Genomic DNA, 25282 nt, shown 5'->3' with positions numbered 1-25282 from the left:
ACTTGTTCCACATGATTGAGTTGCGGTTGGGTTCCTGAACACTCTGCTGGAGATTCCACTGGTCAACCTCTTGCATGCTTGGGCATGGTCCCGTGACTAGATGCACACCCACTGGAATGGAGGTGACAGGCACCACTGGTGCTTCTGGCTCTTAAGGTATCAAGCCTGTCTCCACCACGCTGTCCACCTTCCCGTGAACCACACAGATAACAGCGACACCCTGAGTGATGGCCAGACAAAAAAATGGACAGAACCTGGGTCCCTGAGTGACTGTGTGGAGCTAAGCATCCTTGGACCCTTTGTGAGAGAGTGAACATCCGTGTTGAGTCACTGTCACAGGAGTTTAGCTTTTACCCTCACACAAAGGCCCTGCAGTCCACCACCTATGGGTGACAGGTGAAGATGCTCATGGATTGGGCAATCCCCACCCCCACCCACATCCCATACTTAGCTGCAGAACAAGATCTAGAACCATTCTCTTACTTCAGAGCCTTGTGCTCTGCCACTTAGCATGGACATGTTTATTTTTTGAAGACGGGGCTGTGTCACCTCAGGTCTCTGAAATAACCCACCTGATACTTAGCACAGGGAGCCACCTGCTGCTGGAGAACAGTCTGGGTCCAATAAGGAGAGGGAACCACGTAATACTTCAAAAAGGGGAAAGTGTCAGATAAGGATCAGTAACTGTAACAGGATGGGGGTATGAGGAATTGGCTGGTAAGAAGTAGAGAACACTAAAGAGGAAATGAATACCAGTTCTAATAAGGAGCAGCCATGCCCTAAGGACTGGGATGGTGCACTTGGGGAAGAGGCTCCCAGGGCTGAGATCCAAATGTCCATGGAAAGGTCCTGGCCATGGCTGATGGGATGGCAGAGAAGTGCCCATGGCGCCATGGTAGCAGAACTTGCCAGAAATCTGCCCTCTAGGGTGTCGGGGCTTAGGGAGGAAGCTGCTGGCATAAAAATGAGAGTGGGCTTGCGATTGTCACAGATTTCTAGAACACATTTATGTAGGCACAATGATCAACTTTTGCTCATCTTTTTTCTATTTTCCTTAAAGACTTTCAACCTTTTTTTTTTGAGAGAGAGAGAGAGAGAGAGAGAGAGAGTGTGTGTGTGTGTGTGTGTGTGTGTGTGAGCAGGAGGAGGGGCTGAGGGAGAGGAGAGGGAGAGAGAGAATCTCAAGCCAACTCTTTGATGAGCATGGAGCCTGATATGGGGCTCAATCCCATGACCCTGAGATCTCAACCTGAGCTGAAATCAAGAGTCAAACACTATCAATTAAGCTCCCCAAACTTTTTTTTAAACAAATGTGCAATTCATTTTAAAATACCACTTAAATATAGGCACCCAGTTTTATTATTGGGTCATTAAAACCCCCCCACAAAATCAAGGCTCAGGCTCAGATACATATATTCATTTACAATTTGGAAGAAACTGGTCAGGAACTGTAATTGTTTTCTATTGCTGCAGAACACATCGCCACAAACCTCAGCGCCTAAAGTGGCCAACATTTGTTATGTCTAGTTTGTGTGGCCCCTTTGCACACAGCTGGCAAGAAGGCAGGTAATGGGGTGTATGAGTCTCCTCGGGCTGCTGTACAAATTACCACACACTGGGGGACTGACAACAATGCCAGTTTACTCTGTCGCCCTGCTGAGGCCAGAGATCCTAAATGGAGTGTTGGCTGGGCTGCACTCCGTCCGAAGGCTCTAGTGGTTTATCTTCCCATAGATTGCCTCCGATTCACTTCTCCACACCTCCTACCTTGCAGAAAGTGGTTGCTTTTCTATTTGTAGAGTTGCAGCTATTCTCTTCTTAGATTTCTGGTTGAGTTTGCAGGGTTCAGAATGATTTAGTAGCTATCTAGCTGTGCTCCTGGGACCAGACCAAACTATGGTCTCCTACTCCTCCGCCGTCTTGGACTCCCTTTGTGCCTTCTGAAGGCTCTAGTGGAAGACCCTTCCTTGCTTCTTCCACCTCTCATGATTCCAGGTGTTTCTTGGCTTATGGCTGCCTTATTTCAAGCTCTGCTTCTGTCCTCACATCCCCTTCTCCCCTGTGGTTGTGTCTCCTCCATCTTTCTCTTTTAGAGACAACAGTATTTGGATTTAGGGTCCACCCTAAACCTAGGGTGATCCCATGTCAAGATTTCCAACTTAATTACATCTGCAAAGGCCCTTTCTTTAATCAAGCCACATTTGTAGGTTCCATGATCAAGGCTTAGACATATCTTTCTGGCGCCACTATTCAATTGATTTCTATAGATTTAGAAATCTGGTTACATCTATTGCAAAAACCAGATATTTCCCTTCATTTTGCTTGAGCATGTTAGGGCCTTGAGCATGAAGGGAGGGGGCTAAGCTGAGGTGGTACTCCCATCAGAGAGGAGAGGGCGAGGACCCTAACCCCTCAGGCCACCACCTGCCTGGTGTACACAGGCCTTGCATAATCCCCTCTCCTTGAGGACCTGATGTGTATTTGCTTGATGTAGATGAAACTGCCATTTGGAGATGAAGAATGAAGTCTCTCGGCAACTTCTGTGTTTCAATGGAACGTAAGTGTTGTGGAATTGCTAGCTGCTATCATCACAGACAGCTCTGGGGACCTACATCCCTATGGCTCCTCAACCAGAGGAGGGGAAAGGGCTGCTTCCTTCCAGCTCCAGCATGAAAAGCTCAGAAACAGCTATTCTTGTTAACGATTGGTGATTGGATGGATTGAATATACAATAAGTGCACGAGGGAGAAATCAAACAGTAGATCAGGTCACACAACAGAAAATAGGCTATTTCTCCTTCTCAGAAGTTTCTACCGGTTTCGATTATGTGCTCATCATTCCAGAAATCCTTTTTGTGTCTATCAGCGTGCATATGGAAATACAGAGATATAGATAGGAGTGCCCTTCACCCATTTTTCATGCAAATGATGAGTGCCAGGTGTTTCCGTCTTCATCCTGAGCATTACTCCTCCTCACGCCAGTGGAGACATCTGACCTCATGTCATGAGGCTTCCTTTCCTCTGGTTTCTGGTTCTTCTTGGCTAACACGAGGCCCTGGCAGAGGATCAGAGTGGAGGGGGTGTAAATGAGATAGGAGTGTTGGTTCCCTGGCTGCCTCTCTGGGAGGCCCCTGGGTGTTGGTTGCTCCCCTACCAGCTCCACAGCTCCTGCCTGGGGTCCTCTCTCCAGCTCACAGCCTCTCTAAACCCTGTGACAGCTTCCCCCTACCCTTGCAGGCCTTCAGCTATAAAGTCCCTCCTGTAGCTGCCCCAGGGCCCTGCGCCCACCCTTATGGGTTCTCGTCCCCCTTCCCCATGCATTGGTAAGTCTTCTGTGAAATCATGTCCCTAACAGGAGGCCCACTCCACACTTGGGTCCTCATCTGGAAAATGTGGGTAATGTTAGCACCTGCCTCCTGCAGTTGGTGTGAGAATTCAATGAGCTATAAAACCCATAGGACAGCCCCAGACCTTACCAGGTGCTGGAAAAGGCACTTTTCATCTCAACCAGGTGTTATCCCAACCCAGGTGTCCCTGAGGCCCCACTGGACAGCGTTTGCTGGGGTACTCACAACATGAAGTTCACTCTACTTCATGTTGGATCCAAGCATGACACTGGGGTTTGGATGGTGACTAAGTAGCCCCTGTGCCCAGAAGGGAGCCATTCTCTATCCCAGGTCTATGTCGGCTCCATGTGAGCAGAGGAAAGTTTGAGACCTGCTCCACTCGGGTGGGTTACACACCAGCCATCCACGCGGCTCCTGGGAAGGACTCAACCAGGAAAGATGGAGCCTTAATGTATCAACGTCCATCTGGTTTCCTTTCCCTGTGGCTCTTGTGATCTCATGGAGAGCTAGCACCAGGGAAATGGAGCAGATACAAGACATGTTGATGTGGAGGGAGTCAGGGGGTCAGAAGTGTGAGGTTAGGTCAGTGTGCTTCAGCCGTGGGGAAGGTGGACCAGGGTACCCTTGGCTTCTTAGTTTGGTTCAATCTCCTAGAAAAGGGTGTTAATTACACTTCTGTACCCACCTCAAGTGATTCCAGAGAGAAGGTGCTTTGGTAACCAAGGAGAACTAATTCTGCATAAGAGAATTTTCCCTGGGGAGTGTCTGACCACTTTCATTCTTTATACACCAAGATAAAGAGCTTCAAGCCTACAAGTGTTTCAAAGACCTTTGGTTTAAGGTCTAAGGTTTAAGACTTGAAAAAAATTATAGGACTCAAATTTTGGAAATAACAATATGAAACTCAATAAATGATTACTTTAGATATTCCTTCTTCATTAATTGTGAAACTGAGTATACATACTAATCTCCCTACATTTGAAAACCATTTGTAAAGCTAGATTTTCTCATGTTACAAGAATTCATAAGTAGGCCCGTGATTGCCAGGAAATAATAGCTAATTGTAAGTTAAACGAGCAACTTGCAGCTAAATCATTTTCAGAACAAATTCATGGCCCTGCCCAAATGCCTCAGAACTCATCATGCCAGGTGATTGCAGATTCCAGAATTGTCTCTATCTCCGCCTTTTCTCTCTCTTGCACATCATGAGCACCAAACAGCAAAAACTGCTTTCTTTAAAGATGAAAAAATACAGAGAGTTAGGTTGAAGACCAAATCATTCTGGTTGCAGCTGCAGGGACATGGCTCCTAAGTCATAAGGTCAAATCACCATCAGCCCGTGTGTATCTTGTGGCCTTTCCCATCCTGCTTCCCACCTGCCCTGACCCCGCCCCAGTCCCCTGCAATGAAGGGAAAGCAGCTATTGCAAACCCACACCTCACAAATGCCAGGGATTTTTTTCCTTCTCAAAGGCTCACTCTCCATCATTGTAAAGTCTGTTTTTTAAGTGACTCTAATTGGAATAATCTCTTTTGGCTCCCTTGGTGTTGAATCCAGATGAGACCATCTGGATGGTTCCAAACCTCTAAGGATCCTCTCAGGGACCCCACCCATCTCCCTGCCTTGGAGGAGTGTTCTTTGCAGGTCTCCCTCCCTCTAGAGCTCTTTTGTTCAAACATTCCAGTCACTTGAATGGTTTATTTTACCCAACATGTTAATTAATGATACTTGCAACAAGCTTGTGGTTATTAATTAAGCCATGTGAGTGAGCCCCCCAAAGACAGTTAGCAGCCTGATTGAAAGCCAAACTTCCTATGGCTGTTTCTAAAAAGAAATAACTACAGGGTATGAAGAAGAAAGGCGATTCAGCTGCGGGACAGGAAGAGCCCAAATCGGCAAGGGAACAGGAAAAGTGTTCTCTTTAATGAGATGAGGCCCTCTGGCCGAGTATTAGGAATCTAGCTGTTGAGGAGCAGACGATCCAGTTTTGGCACGCAGCATGGTAGCTTAATTAGGCACTAGAATAAGTGTTGGAGGCTCTCCGGGAAAGATGATACAGAAAAGTGCCTCCCCTCCCTTACACGCTTTGTTAGTTATAAAATTAGTTTATTTTCCACCTTCTGTCTGGGCACTTGGGAGCCCGCTGGTGGTAGTCGACTTGGAGGGAGAGCTTCTGGGGCTGAGAGTGACGCAGAGGAAGACCCCATTGCATGTTGTGGGAGGGACAGGAACACAGCCTCAAGATCTTGCGCTGGGGTCACATCTAACCCGCTATGTCCAGAGTCCCTGCTGGGACGGCTGGTGGGCCAGCATTTTAGGGGACGGGATTGGGGTGGACGACCACTTCCAACTCTACTGACCCAGAGGCCACTCTAAAGAATATTCTGGAAACCCAGCTTGAATTTGGCTGTTCAGATGTGCATTTACCCCCCTCCACCAGAAACAGAACTTGCATTTTGGTCATCCCCTGAGATAATATGTAGGCTCAGGTGGCATCAACTAGACAAAGGCAAGTTCATGTTTCTGTGCCCAGTTCTCTTTGTTTGAACTTTAGGTCCCTCGTGGGGCATCACATCAGACCAAGGTAACTCTGAGGAGCTGGACATTTGTTGGAGGGAATGCTATTTCCAGTTCTATGACAAGATCATTCTCAAGACCCACTTTTGTGGGGTACCTGGGTGGCTGTCGTTAAGCATCTGACTCTTGGTTTCAGCTCAGATCATGATCTCAAGGTCGTGGGATCCAACCCTCTGTCCAGCTCTGTGCTGAGCAGAGTCTGCTTCTGATTCTCTCTCCCTCTCCCTCTTCCCCTCCTCCACTCGCACATGCACGTGCTCTAATAAAATCTTTTTAAAAAAAAAAAAAAAGACCTACTTTTGCGATGAAGGACAAACAGTTCACCAACTGTTCACCGACAGAGGCTGGTGTGCTCACGGCCATGTTGTAGCAGGTGTAACACCCAGATGCACACACCGCCTCCCCCACTGGCAACATGCAGCGGCAGAGGGGCCGTCATGATGGCTGAAGGACCCCGTAGCCTACCTGAGCGCTCACTCCTGGTGCTGGATGTTCTGGGGGTTTGGACAAATGCCTAACTATGTATCCATCGTTATGGTTCACACAGAGTATGTCCACTGCCCTAAACACTCTGTGCTCTATTCATAGCCAAAACCCATCCCTGGCAGCCATCTTTTACTGTCTCCATAGTTTGCCTTTTCCAGAATCACAGAGTAAGTAGCTTCTCAGACTGGCTTCTCTCACCTGCTAATACGCATTTAGACTTCCTCTGTGTCTTCTTCTGGCTTGACAGCTATTTCTTTTAGAGCTGAATAATATGCCAGGGTCTGGATGCCCCAGAATTTATCCACTCACCTACTTCATTCCCTTAACACCTTATTTTTTGATAGAGTGAACAAGTATCATAAATTACGTTTTTGAGTTCAGACGTCCACATTAGCAGGTTTATTTATGATCATATTCACCTATTCTCAGTCTCATAAAACTCTGTCCAAATTTCCCTTCATGACCTAAGCCAGCGTGACAGGTCAGCAACTTGAAGTTCTGGTAAATGTCAGTGGCCTCCAGTGATGATAGGACACTGGGGCTCTATGTCCCTTCCCTATAACCTCCTGACAAGACCATTAAAATGAAAGTTTCACTCCAAATTCTACCAAATGGACACTTGTTAGAAGCAGGCCCCAAAGTCATCAGGTCCCCACTCTGTCCTTGGTCCTCTAGATAGATATGTTGTGTGATCAGCTCTCTCCAGGGCTCACGCAGTGACATCGGTGGCTGACCTTCCAGCTGGGCCTGAGAGAGGGTCCTCTGGGAAAGAACTAGGATGAGGCAGTTCCTGGCTCTCAGGTAGTGATTACACAGGACGGGGCTCTCTCCTCTCTGAAGCAAATTCTTTCTCATAGCTTTGGGTTTTCACAAGTGTTGGAACACAGATAACTTTTATTAGTATGGTGGCCAATCTACAGAGAACCAACAAGCCAAACCATTGCTAAGTTCTCAGAAAAATTACCTAAATTACCCAATTACCTCTTGCCATTTCATTTTGAAGACTTTATATAAAGAAACCAAATAAAGGATCTGGGATGCTTATTTCTGTTCCATGGACCAAGTACTGGCCTAAATTGTCTATTTCAGAGGTGGCTGTGTCAGTTAAGTGTCCAACTCTTGACTTTGGCTCAGGTCATGATCCCAGGGCCCTGGGATCGAGCCCTGAGTTGGGCTCCATGCTCAGCAAGGAGTCTACTTGAGATTCTCTGTCTCCCCCTGCTCCTCCCCCTGCTGCTCTCTCTCTCAAATAAATAACATCTTAAATAAATAAACAGGTAAATAGACTACTCTGTTTCCTGGGCCATCATGCTCTTCCAGCTAGCAGGAGTGCCCCAGGCCCACCTCTCCCAGAACAGATCCAGCTTCAGCAGATGACACTCTTCCTAGGGTGCCTTAGGTGTGGTTGTCGGCAAGCAAACATCAGCATTCCAGCTGGTCAGGAGGTTCCAAAGAGGAAAAAGAGCAGCTGGTCTTAAACGGCCCATCAGCCCTCCCCCAGGCTGTAGCAACTGAAGAGATTGTTTTCCTGCCATGAATCCTCTACATGGTAGACAGCAATCAGGAGGTAGATCCCCAGCACACCTGACCACATGGACTTCCACTATGAGAAAAACTCACATCGCACCCGTATGTGGTTAAAGACAAGCTGTATTTGGTGTCAAGCTTTTAAAAAGCACTATTTGACATTAAAAAGTATTCTCCTCTGTATTAATGGCCTCTGTCTTCTGAATTTTCTTCTCGAGGTTTCCTAAACTTTCCTTGTCAGAACGAAGAAATCTGAAAGTCCTATCATGCCATTCTTTCTAGATTCTCTAGATTGAAACAGATAAAGGCACTTATTAGTCATTTCTCAGAGCACACAATACAATTTTTAGGAAATGCAATATAATTTAAAAGCTTTACCTAGAAAAATTGATGATTTCTGGTCTCTAATCAGTAATTCTTACCTCCAAAATTAAAGCATTCCGTTTTCTTTTACAAAAATGGGCATTTATTTCGAGGTAAAAAGATCAGTGCCATATCTTCCTGACTGACCACTCAAATTTTAGTCACTACTGAAGCAAAAGTATCCTTCTATTGGAAACGTTGGTCCAGGGAAACCAAAGGACTGTCTTGAATCTATGAAACTTTGGCATTGCCAACAGCGTATCTCTGGATTCTTCTTTTTTATCTATAGATTCTTCTTTTGTTTAAGAGATGGGGAACAATCGTACATTTGTCCTGCCAACATCCATGGGTATAAAAATACTGAACTCGAACAATGTTCACTCTCTATGTCAGTGGGGGGATGAGAACTGTCTCGAGGGCTCATATTTGGAACAGGAATTAGTGGTTCTAAACCGTAGTTTACCATAAACAGCAAGTGCCTCTCACAGCCCCGGGGGAATCATGAGGCCGAAGTGTCCCAAAGACCAGACTGCTGGAGGATGATGCCCGGCCCCGGGCCCTGATTGTCCTGGGCAGGAGGACACCTCTGCAAGTGCGCTTGCTGTCCTCGTCGCACTGACGGGAAACAGAGGGCCACGGGAGTGTATTTCCCGGTTACGGAAGGGCCATTCACCAAGCGATGGAAGAAACACGAACACCGAGTGGGATTTTCTTTGCACTTGCCTTGTGAACTCATTCTTCACTTCAGGCTGCCACTAACGGCTGCAGAACAAATCTGGCCATGAACGCAGGATGCCAGATCCTCCTGGAAACAGGAAGGGGCCACTCCAACCTTCCAGGGGCTTCCCACGCCTCCCGGGCTAGGTCCCTGCAAAGCCACCCCTGCGTCAGCCCCCCAGGGCTTCTCCTCGGCCTGGGACCCTGCTTGGGCTGCCCAGCCTGGCCTGTCACCCACGGGCAGACCCTTGGCTCATCGGTGCCTGCGTGACCAAGACGACAGTGCAGGGCAATGTCCAGCACCCTTCAGTTGGGACGCATGGGTGTGAAACACTCTTGGATAAGCAATGAGTGAACGTGTGCATGAAAGCATGAGTGAATCCCGGCATGAATAATTACCAAATAGGCAGGAATCGCTCCCACTGGGGAGAGAGGCCTCTTGGCACGTTCACAAAGATGGGTGGGGAGAGGGTGGGAGAGGAAAGGGAGCCGCTGCTCCCAAACGGGGTTACGTGGGGGCATCGGAACTTTTCCCAGGAGCCCTGAGGGGGCTGTCCCTGGCTAGGGCCACAGCAGCAGGTTATGCACAGGCCTCTCAGCCGGCCCTTCTCTTTTCTCCTCAGCCACTCCTCCAGGGGCTGAGCCACCTCTGCTCAGTCCCGGGCTGCAGGCTGAGCTGGGGAGCCAGAGCCCCCTCTGAAGTCACCATCATCAAGGTCACAAGGTAAGGGACAGCTCCACGGTGGCCACAGTGCCCATCCGACCCTTGCCGCCCCCTCGGCCTTCCCAGGCCCCCTCTCTGCCAAGGTCCTCCTCCTCTTCCTGCTCCCTCCTCCCCCGCTCCAAGCCCGGAGCTCCAGCTTCCGTTGCCAGTGCTCCCCTCATCCTGCCACATGGTCGGCCACCCCCGGGGATTCCAGCCCGGACCCGGACTCGCTGGACACCCCCACCATGCCAGGCCACTCCACAGGCCCACCAGCTCACAAGGCCTGTCCCCCACCCTCTGGCCCGGGATGACAGCAGCTCCCACTTGGAGCCCACGCCCCAAGCCCAGCTAGCACCCCAACCTGGGCAGCCCTTCCTGGCTGGCTCTTGTTGGCACCTCTGCAGAAGCCTCCTTTGTCTGGGTGCTTCCAGGGGTCTTCCCACCAGAACCCACCACCCACTCCCATTGCTGGACAACCGCACTCCCTGGAGGCAGGTCCCTGAGCCTCTCCACCTCCACCACCTGCAGGGGGCAGGCAGCCCCAGGGTCTCGTCCCCCAACAAGGTCCCTGAGGATGGGAGAGCTCGCTGTAAGGGGACTTCCCAGAGGGACACCGAGGGTGGGGAAGCTGCCTTATGGGGAGCACGCTCTAGGAGAGGCCTCTCTGAGTAGGGCTGTGGGGCAGCCACGCAAAGGGGCTGGGATGCTCCAAAAGAACAAGCACTGGGGCCCCAAGTGTGTTTGGGGGGCAGGGGGCATGGCCTGAGTGAAAGGCACAGAGACCCGCGTGGCTGGCGCGCAGTGAGCAGAGGATGCGTGAGTGCTACCTGGAGGAGTGACACCAGGTGGCGGGGCCCAGACTCTGTCCGGCCCAGAGGCCATGAGGGCCAGGGTGGGAAGCTTCTGGGAGGTGACTCGACAGGTGGCTGTAGAGGCTGGAGCCAGAGGCAGCAGGCATGGGGACACAGGGATGGATAGAGGGATGCGGGGGCGGGGGAGCAGGAGTCATCCAGGGTCATCCACACCTCTGTGCCGACCTCTCTGTCCTGAGCTCATGGGGGATGGCAACGCAGTTTACAGAAGGGGGAAACTGAGGATGGAAACGTCTGGGAAGGAAGGTGGATTTCTGTGGGGACACTTCCAGCCTGGCGTGTGGGCCAGACGTCCCAGTGGAAAGCAGGCGGTTTGACCTCTAAGTCTGGAGCTGGGAAGCAAGGCCAGCTGGGTGACAGGACCAGGGAGCCTGCCAAGGGCTGAGACTCCCAGAGGGGTGGAGGGAGGGAGGGAGACAGGGGTGCACCGGGCTGGGGTGGGGCGGAATGTCTCGGAAAGCCCGGGAAAGCCCGCATGGCTCTGGGATGCTGCGAGATGGGCGGGATCCCAGGGAGAACAGAAGGGGGCACGTTGGATACACATTCAGAGAACAAAGGCTAGGAGTCCCAGCCTCCACCTGTAGGGTCATTGAGAGGCGCCTTCGCCTTCTTCTCTGTCACCTCTAACTTGCTGCAACGTCAAACCAGCTGATATACTGGACTTAAGAGTCGAGAGAAATTCTGGGTAAACTTTTTGTAGAGACAGGATACATTTCTCTGACATCTGAAGAGAACCGGACTTTAGTCCACCACTGGCCTGAATCACTCTTGAAGAAAAGTTGCCTCCTGTGGCCTAGCTGCCTTCAGCACCTCCTAGGGACACCTCAGGGACACCAGGGACACACCAGGGATACCTCAGGAAAACCAGGGACACCAGGGACACACCAGGGATACCTCAGGGAAACCAGAGACACCTCAGGGACACATCAGGGACACCCCAGGGACATCCCCGGGACACATCAGGGACACACCAGGGATACCTCAGGGACAACCAGGGACACCTCAGGGACACTTTAGGGACATCTCAGGGACACGTCAGGGACATCTCAGGGATACCCCAGGGACACATCAGGGACAGGCCAGGGACACGTCAGGGACACATCAGGGACACCCCAGGGACATCCCAGGGACATGTCAGGGGCACCCCAGGGACAACCAGGGACACCTCAGCGTCACCCCAGGGACACCTCAAGGACATCTGGGGTGCAGCGTATGTGGCTCTCTCCCAGCAGAGACAGGATCACCCAATACAAAGGTACTGGAGAAATGAGAGAGGAAAGACCTTCTCTAGGGATCAACACACCCCAAGCCCAGCGAGTGCTCATACTCACAGAGTGTCCTTTAAAGTCGCAAGGTAGGACTCCGTGTCCACTTCATGTATGTCCGAGTCCATTCTGGACAAGTAACGGTAAACATAGGAGAAAGTCTCAAACGGGATGCGCGCAGGCCCGCCCTCGGGGTCGGTGGTGAGGATCTCGCACAGGTGCTTCATCGAACTGTTCAGTGACTAGAAACACCACAAACCAGGTGGGGAAACAGTTACTACCTGGAATCACTAAAATGAAAGCACGAGACAGCAGTGGAATAGATGCTTGAGTGTATTTTACAGAAATTCTCCAAAAAGTATGCTCTCCATCTAAATTAGGAACTAGGTAAATTTTTAATTGCTATTGGTGAAGAAGTAAAAAGGAAAGGTTTGATCAAGATGCATTTGGCCTGAAAAGAATTCTAATCCACAGATTTTATTTTATATTAAAATGGAGGCCCCTGGGTGGCTCAGTTGGTTAAGCATCTGCCTTTGGCTCAGGTCATGATCCCAGGATCCTGGGATTGAGTCCTACATCAGGCTCTCTGCTCAGTGAGGAGTCTGCTTCTCCCTCTCCCTCCACCCCTCCTCCCTGTCGAGTTCTCTCTCGCTTTCTCTCTCTCTCAAATAAATGAATAAAATCTTTTTAAGATGGGAATGAGGAAGCATCACTCTCCTTAAAGGTGGGCCCTAGGCCACGGAATGCTCCAGCCCCTTCAGCGCCATGACACATGTGGGGACAGACAGAACTAACAGTCACCAAGCAGAGGGGCCACCTGTGGAGGGCGGGTTCTAGGGCCTCGCCTGCTATCCTGATGCCCCGCTGTGATCAGGCTCTGAGCAGGCTGCACACAGGGCTGGTCCTGCTCTGGGCCTTGACTCCGTTCCAGAAAGAACCAGCCCTTTCTCCCGTGTGCGCTGTGCACCTGGTTCATGCTCCTTCCATCTGGGTTGGTCACTCCACCCGACCCTGGCTTTTGGCCCAAACGCTGGTCCCTGGAGAAGCCACCCCCATCCTACAGGGCGCACGCTTGGGGCATGCTGGCCCTCCCTCGCTCCAGGAGGGCATAAGGAGCCACTGCCGACGTCGAGTGGAGGATGGTGTCACTTTAGCACTAGATTGTACCCAACCCCCAGTGATCTCACAAGAGCCCCCTAGAGCGGCAGGGACCAGGCCGGTAGCTTGAAATGAGGCACGGTGGAAGCATGTGCTCCTCATTTGGGGGCTCAGGCTGCAAGTGAGGACCCTTTGCCTCTGCAGAGAGCAGGCTGCTAACATTTAGGGGCCGCACTGAGGAGGAAAGAGCGAGAACACAGGGGGGACAGGCACCCACGTGGGGAGAGTCACACACAGACCTGCTTGATAGGGATCCTGACATCCTTAGGGACACACGCCTGGCTGGGACCACATTTCCTATCTCAACGTGTCTGTGGGTCCAGCATCTGGGCACCGCTATGCTGGGCTGTCCAAGGCTCCAACTGCGGTGCCACCAGCTTGGCCTCATCCAGAGGCTCGCCTGGGGATGGACCTGCTTCCCCGGCCCACGCGCTGGCCGACTGGCATCCCTGCGGGGCTGGCCCCCTGTAGACCCCTGATGCGGCCGTGCACTTCCTCCAGGCTCCAGCTTGGTCAGCGTCTAGGGAACGTCGGGGAATCCCTCCTGCTTCCGGCAGGGAGAGCACGAAAGGACTCGAATGAAGTCCAGGGGCCCAGAGAATCTGGGGGGTCAGGCCCAGGTAACCCAGCAGGCCCGCACCCCAGTGCCGGAAGAGCCCCAGGGCTGGGGGTCTGGGGGGCTCCAGGCACAGGTGGGCAGTGAGGAGGCCCGAGCAGCCCCGAGCTCCCCAGCGCCCCAGCTGAGCCTTGGCGCACCCAGAAAGCCACTCACCGCGCCACCCGGACCCAGGCCGTGGCCCGGTCTCACCCTGGGGCAAAACGATGCTCTGACGGGAGAGGCAGCCACAGCAGCGCCCGCCCCGCAGGGCCGTCCTTGACAGGACTCGGGGAAAACAAAGCTGCCCATTTTGCAATCCATGCTCCTTGCTTGCAACTTCCCAGAGACACGTCGATATGTTAGCTTCGCCTTTATGTCGCAGCGGGCGGCAGCGGCTGAGGAAGGCAGGCGCCGGAGGAAGCAGCTGGCCCGCAGCCGGCACAGGAGGCCTGTGAACGCCGCACACGCTTCCAGGCCGAGGTACTTACGGGAAGCGGACGTGCAACCGGCCCGGGGTCACTGCCTCCTGCAAAGGCACGGTGACGTTACCCGCGTGAACGTGGCTGACAATGGGATGCGTGGCAATTTTTACATCCAAGAGGATTCCTAGAGCAACTTGCCTGGCTCTGTCCCTGGGGGGTCTGTCTCCTGGGCACAGACTCCTGGGCCCAGGGGCTTGTGGGCCGATGCCCCCTCCTGGGCATGCACTGCCCTTGGTTCCTGCCAAGCACAGTCCAAGCCCCAGCCGGTGACATCAAGGCAGAGATGTGGGAGGAAAACAGGCCTGCAGCGCTTGTCTCCTGAGCGTGCAGGCAGTGCCAGTGCTGTGGGGTCTGTTTCAGAATTTTGGGGGCTCTTGTGAGGACACCCAGAGCCACCTCGTACCTCCCCAGATTCCCTTTTAGCTCACCAGGAAGTGGCTATCTGCACGACACACGGAGGGACCCCTTTGCCCAGGAGAAGAGGGGACCTCACTCCGAGTGTGGCCTGACCTGAGGGTGCTCAGGCGATGGAGCTCAGTGCTTCAAGCAGCACTTGAAGCTTGGTCCCACCCCCCAAATTCCACTTTTAAAAAGCTGGAGGTGGGGGCACCTGGGTGGCTCAGTGGTTGAGCATTTGCCTTTGGCTCAGGTTGTGATCCTGGGGTCCTGGGATCGAGTCCCACATTGGGCTCCCTGCATGGAGCCTGCTTTTCCCTCTGCCTGTGTCTGCCTCTCTGTGTATCATGAATAAATCTTTTTTTTTAAAAAAAGCTGGAGGTCCTTTTCACTTACTTCCTCCCCCTCGCAGTTTTTTTCTCATCTAAAGAACAGCTCAGATCGTGGACTTGTGGCAGGTGAGGCTGGCAGACAGGTGTTCTCCAGCTGGCCGGGGCACAGTCGTCTAGAGGAGAATGGAGCACCCCCGTGTGAGCCCAGTGACAGGCCAGTGGAGGCATGGGGGTCAAGTGCACCCGCCTCTCCTCTCTTCTCCCTGGGTGGGGGGGGGCACCCAGCAGTGGGGTGACTGGTGCTGGAGGGGGGGGCATCCAGGGGCCCAAGAGCAGCAGCCCTGCCTCACGGGGCAGCTATCAAGCAAGCCTGTGACTTGGGGCTCCCACCCATGCAGGCCGATTGATGCCTTTTCCGGAGCCACAGGGTGAAAGGAATATTGGAGTCTAAGCCCACCTGAGATGGGCTTAGAGACCTAGCTGGGAAATCTGAGTGGAGAGCAGGAGGGGTGAGCCGGGTGCTGCCTCTGCCACTGGGCTGCCAGGGCGCCCGGATGATGGTCCAAGATGCCCAGTCCTACACGGGGAAGCACAGCTGTGCTTGGGTGATGGTCTGGGGATTCCCTGGAGAGTGCCGCTGGGAGGCTGACATTGAGCGCCTTTCTGAGTAAGAATCCTTCCAGGATCTCAAATGACATCACCGGTAATCCCGAGTGGAGTCGTACTCTCTGGGGCAGGGATCTGCAGGCTCTCTTCTCCCTCGGCATCCGGCCCAGGGGTGGTGCGCTCCTGAGGCCCTCCCTCCTGGGCGCCTCGGAGCCTGGGGTCCGCGTGCAAATCCTGCTCAGCCGCTTCTGGGGCAACTCACTGAGCCGGTGAGGTTCCCAGAACAGGCCCTTCCTGGAGGGCTGCCCCGAGGATCAAGGACCACACAGCCCATGGTGAGGACATTCGACGTGCAGCCCGTTCCTAAGCCGTGTGCGTGGACAAACACGGCGCAGCACATGTGCGTATTTGCCTCTGCACATGGGGAGATGTTCTTGTGAGGAACCAGATTCAGTGCTTCTCGGGGCCTCACAGAGTCGGGCTGCGGGCTTGTCGTCATGGACAAGCAGGTCATGGACAGTCAGGTGCAGGGGGGATGGGGCACTTCCTTCTCAGTTTTTTTTTAATATAATAAAAAAAGATCTTCACGCTTAAAAAACAGAGAATTCTGATCCACGGTTTTAAATGCTTAGGATTGTTGCAGGGGCTGCAGCAATGTGAAGGGTCACGACGGACCACACCGTCATCCTGCCAGGCCAGTATCGGGCAGCGCTGGAGAACACAGCCCTCCCCGCACCCCCTGCCCGGCCAGCCCACGGCCCCCGCCCCCCACCAACTCCAGGGGTCCGCACACCTGCCTACTGTGCACTCAACAAACATTGGGAAGGAAGGGAGGGAGGAGGAGGGAAGGACGACTCCGAAATGTAAGCAGAGGCTCTGGTCCCTGTAGAGACCTTAAGCTCGGTTCGTCTGACCAGTGATTTGGAGAAGTCTAAGAGCTCAGAGAATGTGTCTGCCAGCAGCCCGCAGAGGCCGGGGATGAAGGAAGCAGAAATAGTCTGTTGTATTGACAGAGGAGCAACTAGATTCCAATTCAACAAATGTGGAGGGGCACCTAGGTGGCTCCGTCGGTGAAGCGTCTGCCTTCAGCTCAGGTTGTGATCTCAGGGTCCTGGGATGGAGCCCCACATCGGGCTCCCTGCTCAGTGAAAAGCAGCTTGAGGTTCTCTCTCCCCCTTCGCCCCTCCCCCTTAAGAAAAAAACAAAGATGGATGCTAAAATGCCAAACTACACCAAAACTGTCACCTCGTCATCTCCAAGTCACAGCTGTGTGTGGTTGGTGTACTTCCCAGCTACCCCGGCCAACGTGGGCACACAGTGGCTTCTCCCCATCGGGCCTGGTCGCCCCAGAGCTGTGTGCACTAGGGGCAGGAGTGGCCAGCCAGGAAAGCGGACACCTCCATCCTTCCCCCCCCCCCCCCCCCCCCCCCCCGCTCTCCTCCGCTTACCCTTCCCCCAATACATACGTGGTCAGTGAACCAGAGGGGACCCTCCCCGCCCGCCTGGCCTCAGAGTCCACCGCCCACAGCAAACACACTGTTAAGGTGGCATAGCGAGGGGACAGGCCAGGACCCCACACTGCCCAGCTAGGGTGAGAAAGAGAGGAGAAGGGAGAGGCCCTGTGTGATGGCTTCCCTGTCCCTGCTCAGTTCCAGGAGGTGACAAATGTCTCCACCTAGTGTCCCACACGGCACATGGACAAGAGACCCCATCTCTTGCTCCAGGCTTGGTTTTCAACCCAGGGCTTACTTTTCATGATTGGGGGAGTTAAAATTACAGAGATGGATCCCCAAAATACGAAATGTCCTTTCTCACCACTGTTAGAACCTAAATTTCACAGCTATGTTTAAAGGCACAAACCACAATTTCTAATATTAGATATTAATTTTATATTATGAAAACCTTGCTTCCAGAGTTCCAGATGAACAGAGCAACGTGGAATCATTTTCAGTAGGCATATCTGTCTTTGTCCTCCCCACCTACCAGCCCACGCCCCCTGCTACATCTGAGCCCCTCGTAGCTGCAGGAGGGTCCCCGGCACCCATTAGCCCAGGGGGGCGACCTCTAGGGTTGGCCAACACCCTGCTTTGGGCCCTTGTGCAGCAACCAGCCCACACCAGGCTCTACTGGGGTCTCAGACTCTCTCACTGGGGCCACTAATAGAACCCGTAAATGGTGGTCTATTCACAGAGTACATATTACACATCAGGCCACGAATGACCCTCAGCTGTCTGTGATGATGCAGATGGGGAGAGTCAGAAATCTAATTGGGAATGAATACAAGTTCCAGAAGATTACTAATAGCAATGACCTCTTCATAAAGTTAAGACCAATGAAAATTAAATAATGTATTTCTTGGGGGTGTGTACGTGCCCCACAGGAAGCAGATCTGCGGCAGTGGCTGCAGGGGGAGGGATGGAGGAAGAGCACAGGCGCCTGGGGCAGTGGTCACGAGGGGTTCATGCGCTCCTCACACAAAGTGACTTCTAAGACTTAGAGTCAGAGATGAGTGTGCGCCATGAAGCGAGGACTGTGAATGATCCTGTTACGCGCCGAGCGGCCCAAAGACAAGGCGGGGGGTAAAATGACTGCACTGCCCACCTCTGCAGCAAGGGGAGCCAGGGCTCCTTCCAAAATCCCTTCAAAAAAAAACAAAAAAACAAAAAACAAAACCCTTCTTCATGGGCAGCCCAGGTGGCTCAGCAGTTTAGCGCAGCCTTCGGTCCAGGGCATGATCCTGGAGACCCGGGATTGAGAGTCCCACGTCAGGGTCCCTGCATGGAGCCTGCTTCTCCCTCTGCCTGTGTCTGTGCGCCCCCTTCTCTCATAAATAAATAAAATCTTTGGGGGGGTAAAAAAAAAAAAAAAAGCCCTTCTTCGCGAGTGTAGAGTGGTTACGCTCCCTTCCCTGGCGCCTGGCCCCCGTGTCTCACAGAGACTCGGACACTGGAGCTGAAGACAGAGCTTCCAGATCCCCAGAGAAGTCCTGCCGAATCCGCACGCTCCAGTCCCTCCCTGCCCAGCCCTCCTTGGGTAGCAGCCCCCTGTTCCGTGGGGACTGGAGGGTCCTCTGTGTCTTCTTTCCCAAGGGTCACACTCAACATCGTCAAGGTGGCACCATATCTGTTAGCCGCTAACCACATATTTTAACTCAACTATAAAATAATTTTACGCCTCTTCCCATAGATGAGGAAAACATGGTATTATCTGTTTACCAAATGATGTGTAGCTCAATAAAAAGTCATGGATGCATTCTCTTCTAGCACCTACATGCATTCTCATAGTATCCTTATATTTTTATCTACTGTTAACAATTTTTAAATGGAAGTATTCCTAAGCCTTTAACTTCTGCAAATTAAAATAACTGTAAGTCTAAAAATACGACAGGCATCTGAAAAAGAATCGCTTCTCTCAGACAAAATTACTAAAGTTATGAAAGTGTTTCCTTCGGTTACTGAAACACCTACCTTATTTTTAACCAGGCCTATGATTACACGGGATTATTCATATGCTACTCATAGGTACGTACCCCACCAAGCATGCTACATCCGAGCGCTAAAAATTTTATCCACTCGATCTTGTCTTCGCAAGGATCCAACTGCAACAGAGCCCTGAAGTTCTCTATTGGCAGGCACAAATTTTTCCATTTCTGCTCAAGATCTGCTAATTCCACATACTGCTTGTGGCTACACTGTATAGAAAACACAGTGGGACAAGTTTTATAAGCTTTTAAGTTTGTATTTTTCTTTAAGTTTTAAAAACTTGTGAAATAATATAATGCTTATGAATACCGACACGTTGTCCAAGTACCCAACTACATGCAGGGAAAAAGGTGAACTCTGGACTCACAACACGGTTACCCTGAGAGAGCAAGGTGGGAAGGGGTGCGGCGGGAGGGCCTGGCCAGGAAGGGGTGGCAGGAAGGGGCAGCAGGGGATGTTTTACTTCTTGGAAGTCAAAAGGCCTGTGATGCAAATATGGCATAATGTCATGACTGAGCAAAAGGAGCATACATGCATTGGGTAGATGATTCTCTGCTGTCTGTGCGAAACACTTCACAACAAAAAATGAACTTCAATAAATAAAATAAAAGCACTTAAAATCCAGCCCACTAAACTTAATAGTTAAATGGAAGAAATCTTAAAATTGAAAATAAATGCCTTCCTTCCATTATTTGAAACAATCTGTGAAAATGGGTCACCACTGCGATCTGCTAATGGCAGCGTGTTACGTGAAAAGCTTTGAGCAATTTCAGCATATTTTTTCCCAAGTTACTTCTTCCAATGATCATTTATGTTCCCTTAAGATAGACAACCATGGAATAATCCTATTTTTCAAAGTCAGTGTGTCCTGCACAGAAGCACTGTACGTCAAAATGTATAATGGGGAAAAAACCACTTTAAAGATCAAGGTTAGAATGCCTGGTGGCTCAACGGTTGAGCAACTGCCTTTGGCTCAGGTCGTGATCCCAGGATCCTGGGATCGAGTCCCCCAGTGGGCTCCCTGCAGGGAGCCTGCTTCTCCCCCTGCCTGTGTCTCTGCCTCTCTGTCTCTCTCATGAATAAATAAAATCTTAAAAAAAAAAAAAAGATCAAGGCTCTACCAACGATGACACTTTTAGCAACACAACCCAATCGTTAGGAAGGCCCCACCTGGCTGGGCGACAGACTCCCTATTAACTTGAGTCTCTACAAGCAAGGTGGCAGGAGAGGGCTGGCCAGGAGGGGCCTCGCCCACGGCCAGGCTCTCTGCAACACCGCACACCAGACGCCAAAGGGCAGTGTGTCCTTCACATGAAGGTGCTGGCAGATTGTTTCTTGAGCACGTATACAATTTTTATTTTATTTACTTATTCATGAGAGACACAGAGAGGCAGAGACACAGGTAGAGAGAGAAGCAGGCTCCCTGCGAGGAGCCCAATGTGGGACTCCATCCCAGGACCCTGGGGTCACGCCCTGGGCTGAAGGCAAATGCTCAACACTGAGCCACTCAGGAGTCCTAAACATACTTCAAGAAGAGCCTCATGGCCCCCATTTCCAGAGTGGAACTTTCCTGTGTATGGTCCAGCACCAACTAAGTGTCTTAATTTGGTATTTAAAAGAAGTTCTATTTCACCTGCCTACAATCTAACCATGAATCTGTTTGGGGTTCTTTCCAATGGAGGAAAGCCCCTGAATACAGCAAATCCCTCCCTTGAATGAATCTTGCAGGTTTGTGCAAGGAGAGCAGGCCTAGCAGAGGTGACCCCGCGCATCTGTCACCCGTCCGTGCAGCCGCCACACTTTAACCGTGAAGTTCAGAGCAAACTGAGACCCTCTCCTACCTGCTTGTGCAGGACTTTCAGGAGTCCTTGAGTCAGGCCTGTGTCTGTTTTCTGCGTGGCCACGGGCATCTCGATTCTGTCCTTGACAGGAAGTGGGTCTCCTCTGGACAACGCTGAAAAATACCTAACGGCGACAGACATCTCTGACTTCTCATCCACCCCACAAGGCCCTGTGGTTCAGGCAAGCTTCTCACACAAGCCCTGAGGGTGACCGTGCCGGGGGCAACCCCAGGGACACTAGCGTCTGAGGGCTGGGCTTCCGGGCTTGTTCCTCCACTCAGTTCTCCAACTTAACCCTCTAGGCGTGCCTCAGTTTCTCTGTCTGCAAAGTTGATAATGGGAGTCCCTGTCACTGGGCTCATAGGAGCAGTGAGCTCAAGTTGCAACTGGCCATCGGGGGCTCCCAAAACACACGCAGTTCTTACCAAGCGCATGCCAGGAGGGGACCAGGAAGGCTGGTGGGAAGGCAACGACCCAACCGAAACGTCATGGTCCAGTCATTCTACTTTGACAGTTGGCGTTGGGTCTTCCCTTTGCTTGGCCGTGCTGCTTTCCAAGGGGGTTGACTTTAGCCATCTCTGCTCAAGTCTACAGGCCCGGGACCAGGGAGGTCACCTGTCTGCTCCACCCCTCCTCCACCCTTCACTTTTCCTGTTTTTGTTTGTTTGTTTTTTTTTTAGTGATTTTCTTTAGTATTTTTTCCCCTGAGTTGTTCCTTTCTGGGATGATGCTGATATTGGCGCCTCTACTGGGGGCCAGTGGGGTTTTGGAAGCAGTTTAGGGCAACAAGTTAGGAGTGGGTGCACGCGGGCCTCCCGCTGGTGGGGGGGGTGGAATGGAGGGAGGGGGACAGGCACGTCACGACGGCTGAAGCTGAGTCATCTGCCACTCTGATGACTAACACAAGAAAAAGAAACAATATACTCTGGAAAATGAACAGTAAGTCATCCACCAGGGCCACAGGTCAGAGTGGAAAAAATAGGAGTGATTAGAAACATCTGATCGGTAACAAAGACAGCTGTAGCTACATGGGTATTTGCTGGGCTCAATGAAATGTTACATGCATCCCCTTTACTCCCTCCACCCATATTTAGTGGACTTAACGGTTGGAGGGGGAGTCAAAACAAGGGCGGCAATGTGGGAGCAAAGGCGGACAGGAAGATCTAAGGTGATGGAGGGGCGTGGGGGGGAGGGGGAGGGAGGCACCAGGAAGATCTAAGGTGATGGAGGGGCGTGGGGGGGGGAGGCACCGGGGCTCAGTTTTGCCATATTGTTCCTCACTAGGGTTTTCACCTACTCCGGGGACTTTATTCCTCCTCCTCCTCAGCGACCAAACCCATCACCCAGCTCCACACCCTCTAGAGCAGTGGTTCCCAACAGTCCTCCCACCCACTGCCCTGGGCAACATTTGGAGACCTCTGTGGTTGTCACAAGAGGGGGTGGGTGGTGCTACTGGCCTCTAGCGGGTATAGGTCAGGATGCTGCTCAGGGTCCTACTGCCCAGACACCTGCATACCCCCACACTCCCCAGCCATTATCCTGTCATGGGCTCAACAGGGCCAAGGCTGAGAGTCTGCATGAGGGTCAAGCCCCCCCCCCCCACCCCGTGCTAGTCCCTGGAGGCACATGGGAGCAGAAAGCAGCCTCTAGCACTGGACTAATTCTCACCCCCCTCCCCCCGTCACCCTGTGCGGGGCACCCTGAGCGGGGCACCCTGCGTGGGGCACTGGTGACAGAACACAGACGGTCCCCTAGTGGCCGCATCACAGATGGGGGCCAGGCTGACGGACCTGTGCACCTGAAAGCCTCGCTTGTGCATCTTCCCCAGCAGGTACCCACCTGTGATTCGTGGTTCTCTGCTTTGTTTTTAGCTTTTTCGTTTTTCTTTTTGTCACCTCTCCTTTGTTCGTATGCTGTTCCTCTCCCCAGAATGCCCTAGCCTTGTCTTAACCTCAAAGAGCAATTCGCCCTCTTCTGAGCAACCTCTTGCCCCAACAGATGCTGTGACAGCTGGGATTCATACAAGCCCATTTCACACGCACCACTTAGTGAATGACGCCTGCTTTTTCTCCTAAGCTCCAAAATTGTTGAGAGAAAATTAGTTGCATGGAACATCCAGAAAGTTCTCAATGATGCCTTTTAAATTAAAGTGAAGCTTAAATTAAAATAATTTAAAGTCCCAAGAGAAAAAGGGATTTAATCTCGGAATGTTCTGTTAAGTACAAATAAACGCTTGTGCGTCCTTTCATTGATGCTTGAATGACGGTTAAAACCAGAGGACATGATTTTTTGGGGCAAGAACCTTGAGAGGATCTTGCAGAAGCAACTGACAGAAGTGCCTGTCACAAGGTGAAGCACTGGATTAATAAGTAGCCTTGTGTGGTGGGTTCACTAAGGACCCCTAATCCTGGAAGCTGTGCATCTTATTTTGCATGGTGACAGGAACTGTATAGGTGTGAGAGAGGATTCTGAGGTAGAAAAATTATCCTGCATTATCTTGATGGGTCCTAAATGCATCAGCTTTAAAGATGGAGGAAGGAGCCATGAGCCAAAGAACACAAAGAATGCAGCTCCAAAAGCGGGAAAAGGCAAGCAAGCAAGCGATTCGATTCTCCGTAGGGCCTCTGACAACCTGACTTTAGCTAGGTGAAACTGATTTTGGACTTTCAGCCTCCAGAACTATAAGACAATACATGCCTGTTGTTTAATCCATCAAAATCTGTGGTTATTTGTTATAGTGGCCAAAGGAAACTAACTCACCTTGGTTATTTATACCATTTAGAGGTCAGTGAAATCTGACATGCTACTTACTAAAACATTTAATTTTTGAAAAAGATTTTACTTATTTATTTGAGAGAGAGAGAGAGAGTGCATGAACAGGGGGAGGAGCACAGACAAAGGGAGAAGCAGATTCTGCTGAAAAGCAGCACGACCTGGGGCTGGATCCCAGGCCCCTGAGATCATGACCTGCGCCAAAAGCACACGCTTAACTACTGAACTACTCAGGTGCCCCAAAACATTTAATTTTATACTGGTTCTTGTAATCATAAAATTGAGTTTCTAAGTCTGTCTACTGAAGAGAGGCAAAGAGCTTTCCTTTCCAAACGAAAGGGTTTGCTTTAAAGGTTCTAAGGTCTGTTAACTTTGTAACTTTGAAACTATGACCATTCCTGAAAATAGCTACAATGCTGCAAGAAAGGGTGAAGGCTTATTTGCCTTCTGGGAACTAAGTTGAGCAAAGTTTAACCTTATTGCAGCATTGGGATAATTACCCCAACATGAGCTCGGGGGCTTTGATCTAAGAAACTTAGCGCCGCCTGCAGCCCAGGGCATGATCCTGGAGACCCGGAAAGGAGTCCCACGTCGGGCTCCCTGCATGAGCTTGACTCCCCACCGACCCCGAATAAATGAATTTTTAAAAAATCTTAAAAAAAAAAAAAAAAACTCAACAGGGTGGGAGGATTCTCCAGAATGAGCAGCTTAGCCTTACAAGAAACCTTGTAAAAACCATTTCACAAATAAAATAAAGGGAGCGGAGTAGTCTGATCTTATCACACAATGCAGAAACTTTTTACCGAAAGCAACTGCTTTTTAAGTTTCGGTCTGAGCAAGTACCAGTCTCCAACAATGGAGCTGTCATGCCTTTGCAGGAAAGGGAGCATTTGGCAGTGATTGCTGGGAAACTCAATCAACTGTGATGCTTCCTAGACAGGTCCTCAGGTGCAGACACCACCCGCGCGGCGCACCAGGGCTGCAGGTGGGAGGCCAGGGGCGCGACCCGGCTCGCAGACCGGCCGGCGGCCCCCCGAGGCGCTTACCCCGCGGACCACTGCAGCACGTCGGCGGGCTGGGTGCGGATCGCAGCCTTGGTGAACTGCTTCAGGATGTCCGGCAGCTCCGGCGGAATCTGGATCTGCTGCGTGCAGAACATGGTGTCGGGCAGCGGCATCGCTCTCCGCGGACCGGGCCAGGCTGGGAAGAGTCAAGACGTGCTGCGTGGAGGAGGGCGAACCCGTGAGCCTCGGGCTGCCCTGCCTCCCCCGGATTGGGAGCCCGGCGCGGGGAGGGGCGGCCAAGCGGCCGGCTTCGCGAGGTCCGGGCGGCCGGGGGCCTCACCCGCTCCTCCTCCCGCTCCTCGGGCCTCGGGCTCCTCGGAAAGTGAGGGCCAACTGCCCCTCCCCGCGACCGCCCGAAAGCGCCCGCCGTAGCGATTGTTTCGCGGAGTATCCAGGCAACCGGGACGCCCGCGGGCCCCGCCCCTCGGCTCGGCTCGGCTCGGCTCGGCTCGGCTCGGCTCGGCTCGGCTCGGGGCGGCCACTGCGCTTGCGCAGTCTGGCCCTGGCCTTGTTTCGCCTTTCGCTGAACGTTTCACTTAGACCATTCGATCGATTTCCCATTGCGATGTGAAGGGAGGATTCACAAAGGACCCCCCCCCCCCCCCCCCCCCCGCCTTCCCTTGCTCTGGCTCGGTCGTCCTCGGAAGGAGGGTGTCACAGCCCGGGCCGGTCGGTGCCGGGAGCACGAGCGC

General features: G+C 52.1%; 1 protein-coding gene across 6 annotated transcripts; it reads right to left on the bottom strand.

Annotated features, from left to right (window-relative positions):
- Positions 1-1341: 1341 nt before the first annotated feature.
- On the bottom strand, positions 1342-25026 carry ROPN1L (rhophilin associated tail protein 1 like). Of its 6 annotated transcripts, none has more exons than XM_072752708.1 (6): positions 24871-25009; positions 24573-24746; positions 20755-20878; positions 18961-19122; positions 11926-12101; positions 8042-8223 (listed from the first exon to the last, which is right to left on the bottom strand). In XM_072752708.1, exons 2-6 carry the CDS (start codon positions 24701-24703, stop codon positions 8160-8162), a joined length of 657 nt encoding a protein of 218 aa, XP_072608809.1. In that variant the 5' UTR covers positions 24704-24746; positions 24871-25009; the 3' UTR covers positions 8042-8159. The 6 variants fall into 6 exon arrangements, with proteins under 6 accessions (XP_025873448.2, XP_072608809.1, XP_072608807.1 ...); XM_072752706.1 differs by lacking the exon at positions 24871-25009 and adding an exon at positions 9023-9167 and having other exon boundaries at positions 24573-24848; XM_026017661.2 differs by lacking the exon at positions 8042-8223 and adding an exon at positions 8711-9167 and having other exon boundaries at positions 24573-24726; positions 24871-25026.
- Positions 25027-25282: the final 256 nt, after the last annotated feature.

The sequence above is a fragment of the Vulpes vulpes genome, chromosome 3 (genome assembly GCF_048418805.1).
Source record: "Vulpes vulpes isolate BD-2025 chromosome 3, VulVul3, whole genome shotgun sequence".
Classification (NCBI taxonomy): domain Eukaryota; kingdom Metazoa; phylum Chordata; class Mammalia; order Carnivora; family Canidae; genus Vulpes; species Vulpes vulpes.
The sequence above is the reverse complement of the archived record's forward strand: the minus strand, read 5'-3'. Positions and strand labels throughout refer to the sequence as shown.

Excerpts from the sequence above, each read along its gene's own strand:
- ROPN1L (XM_026017661.2), bottom strand. The coding sequence starts at position 24,703 with ATGCCGCTGCCCGACACCATGTTCTGCACGCAGCAGATCCAGATTCCG. Across the intron at positions 19,123-20,754 it reads TGAAAGTCCTGCACAAGCAG|TGTAGCCACAAGCAGTATGT; the intron begins GTAGGAGAGGGT and ends TTTTCTATACAG. Across the intron at positions 9,168-11,925 it reads GCGACTTTAAAGGACACTCT|GGACCTAGCCCGGGAGGCGT; the intron begins GTGAGTATGAGC and ends GTGGCTTTGCAG.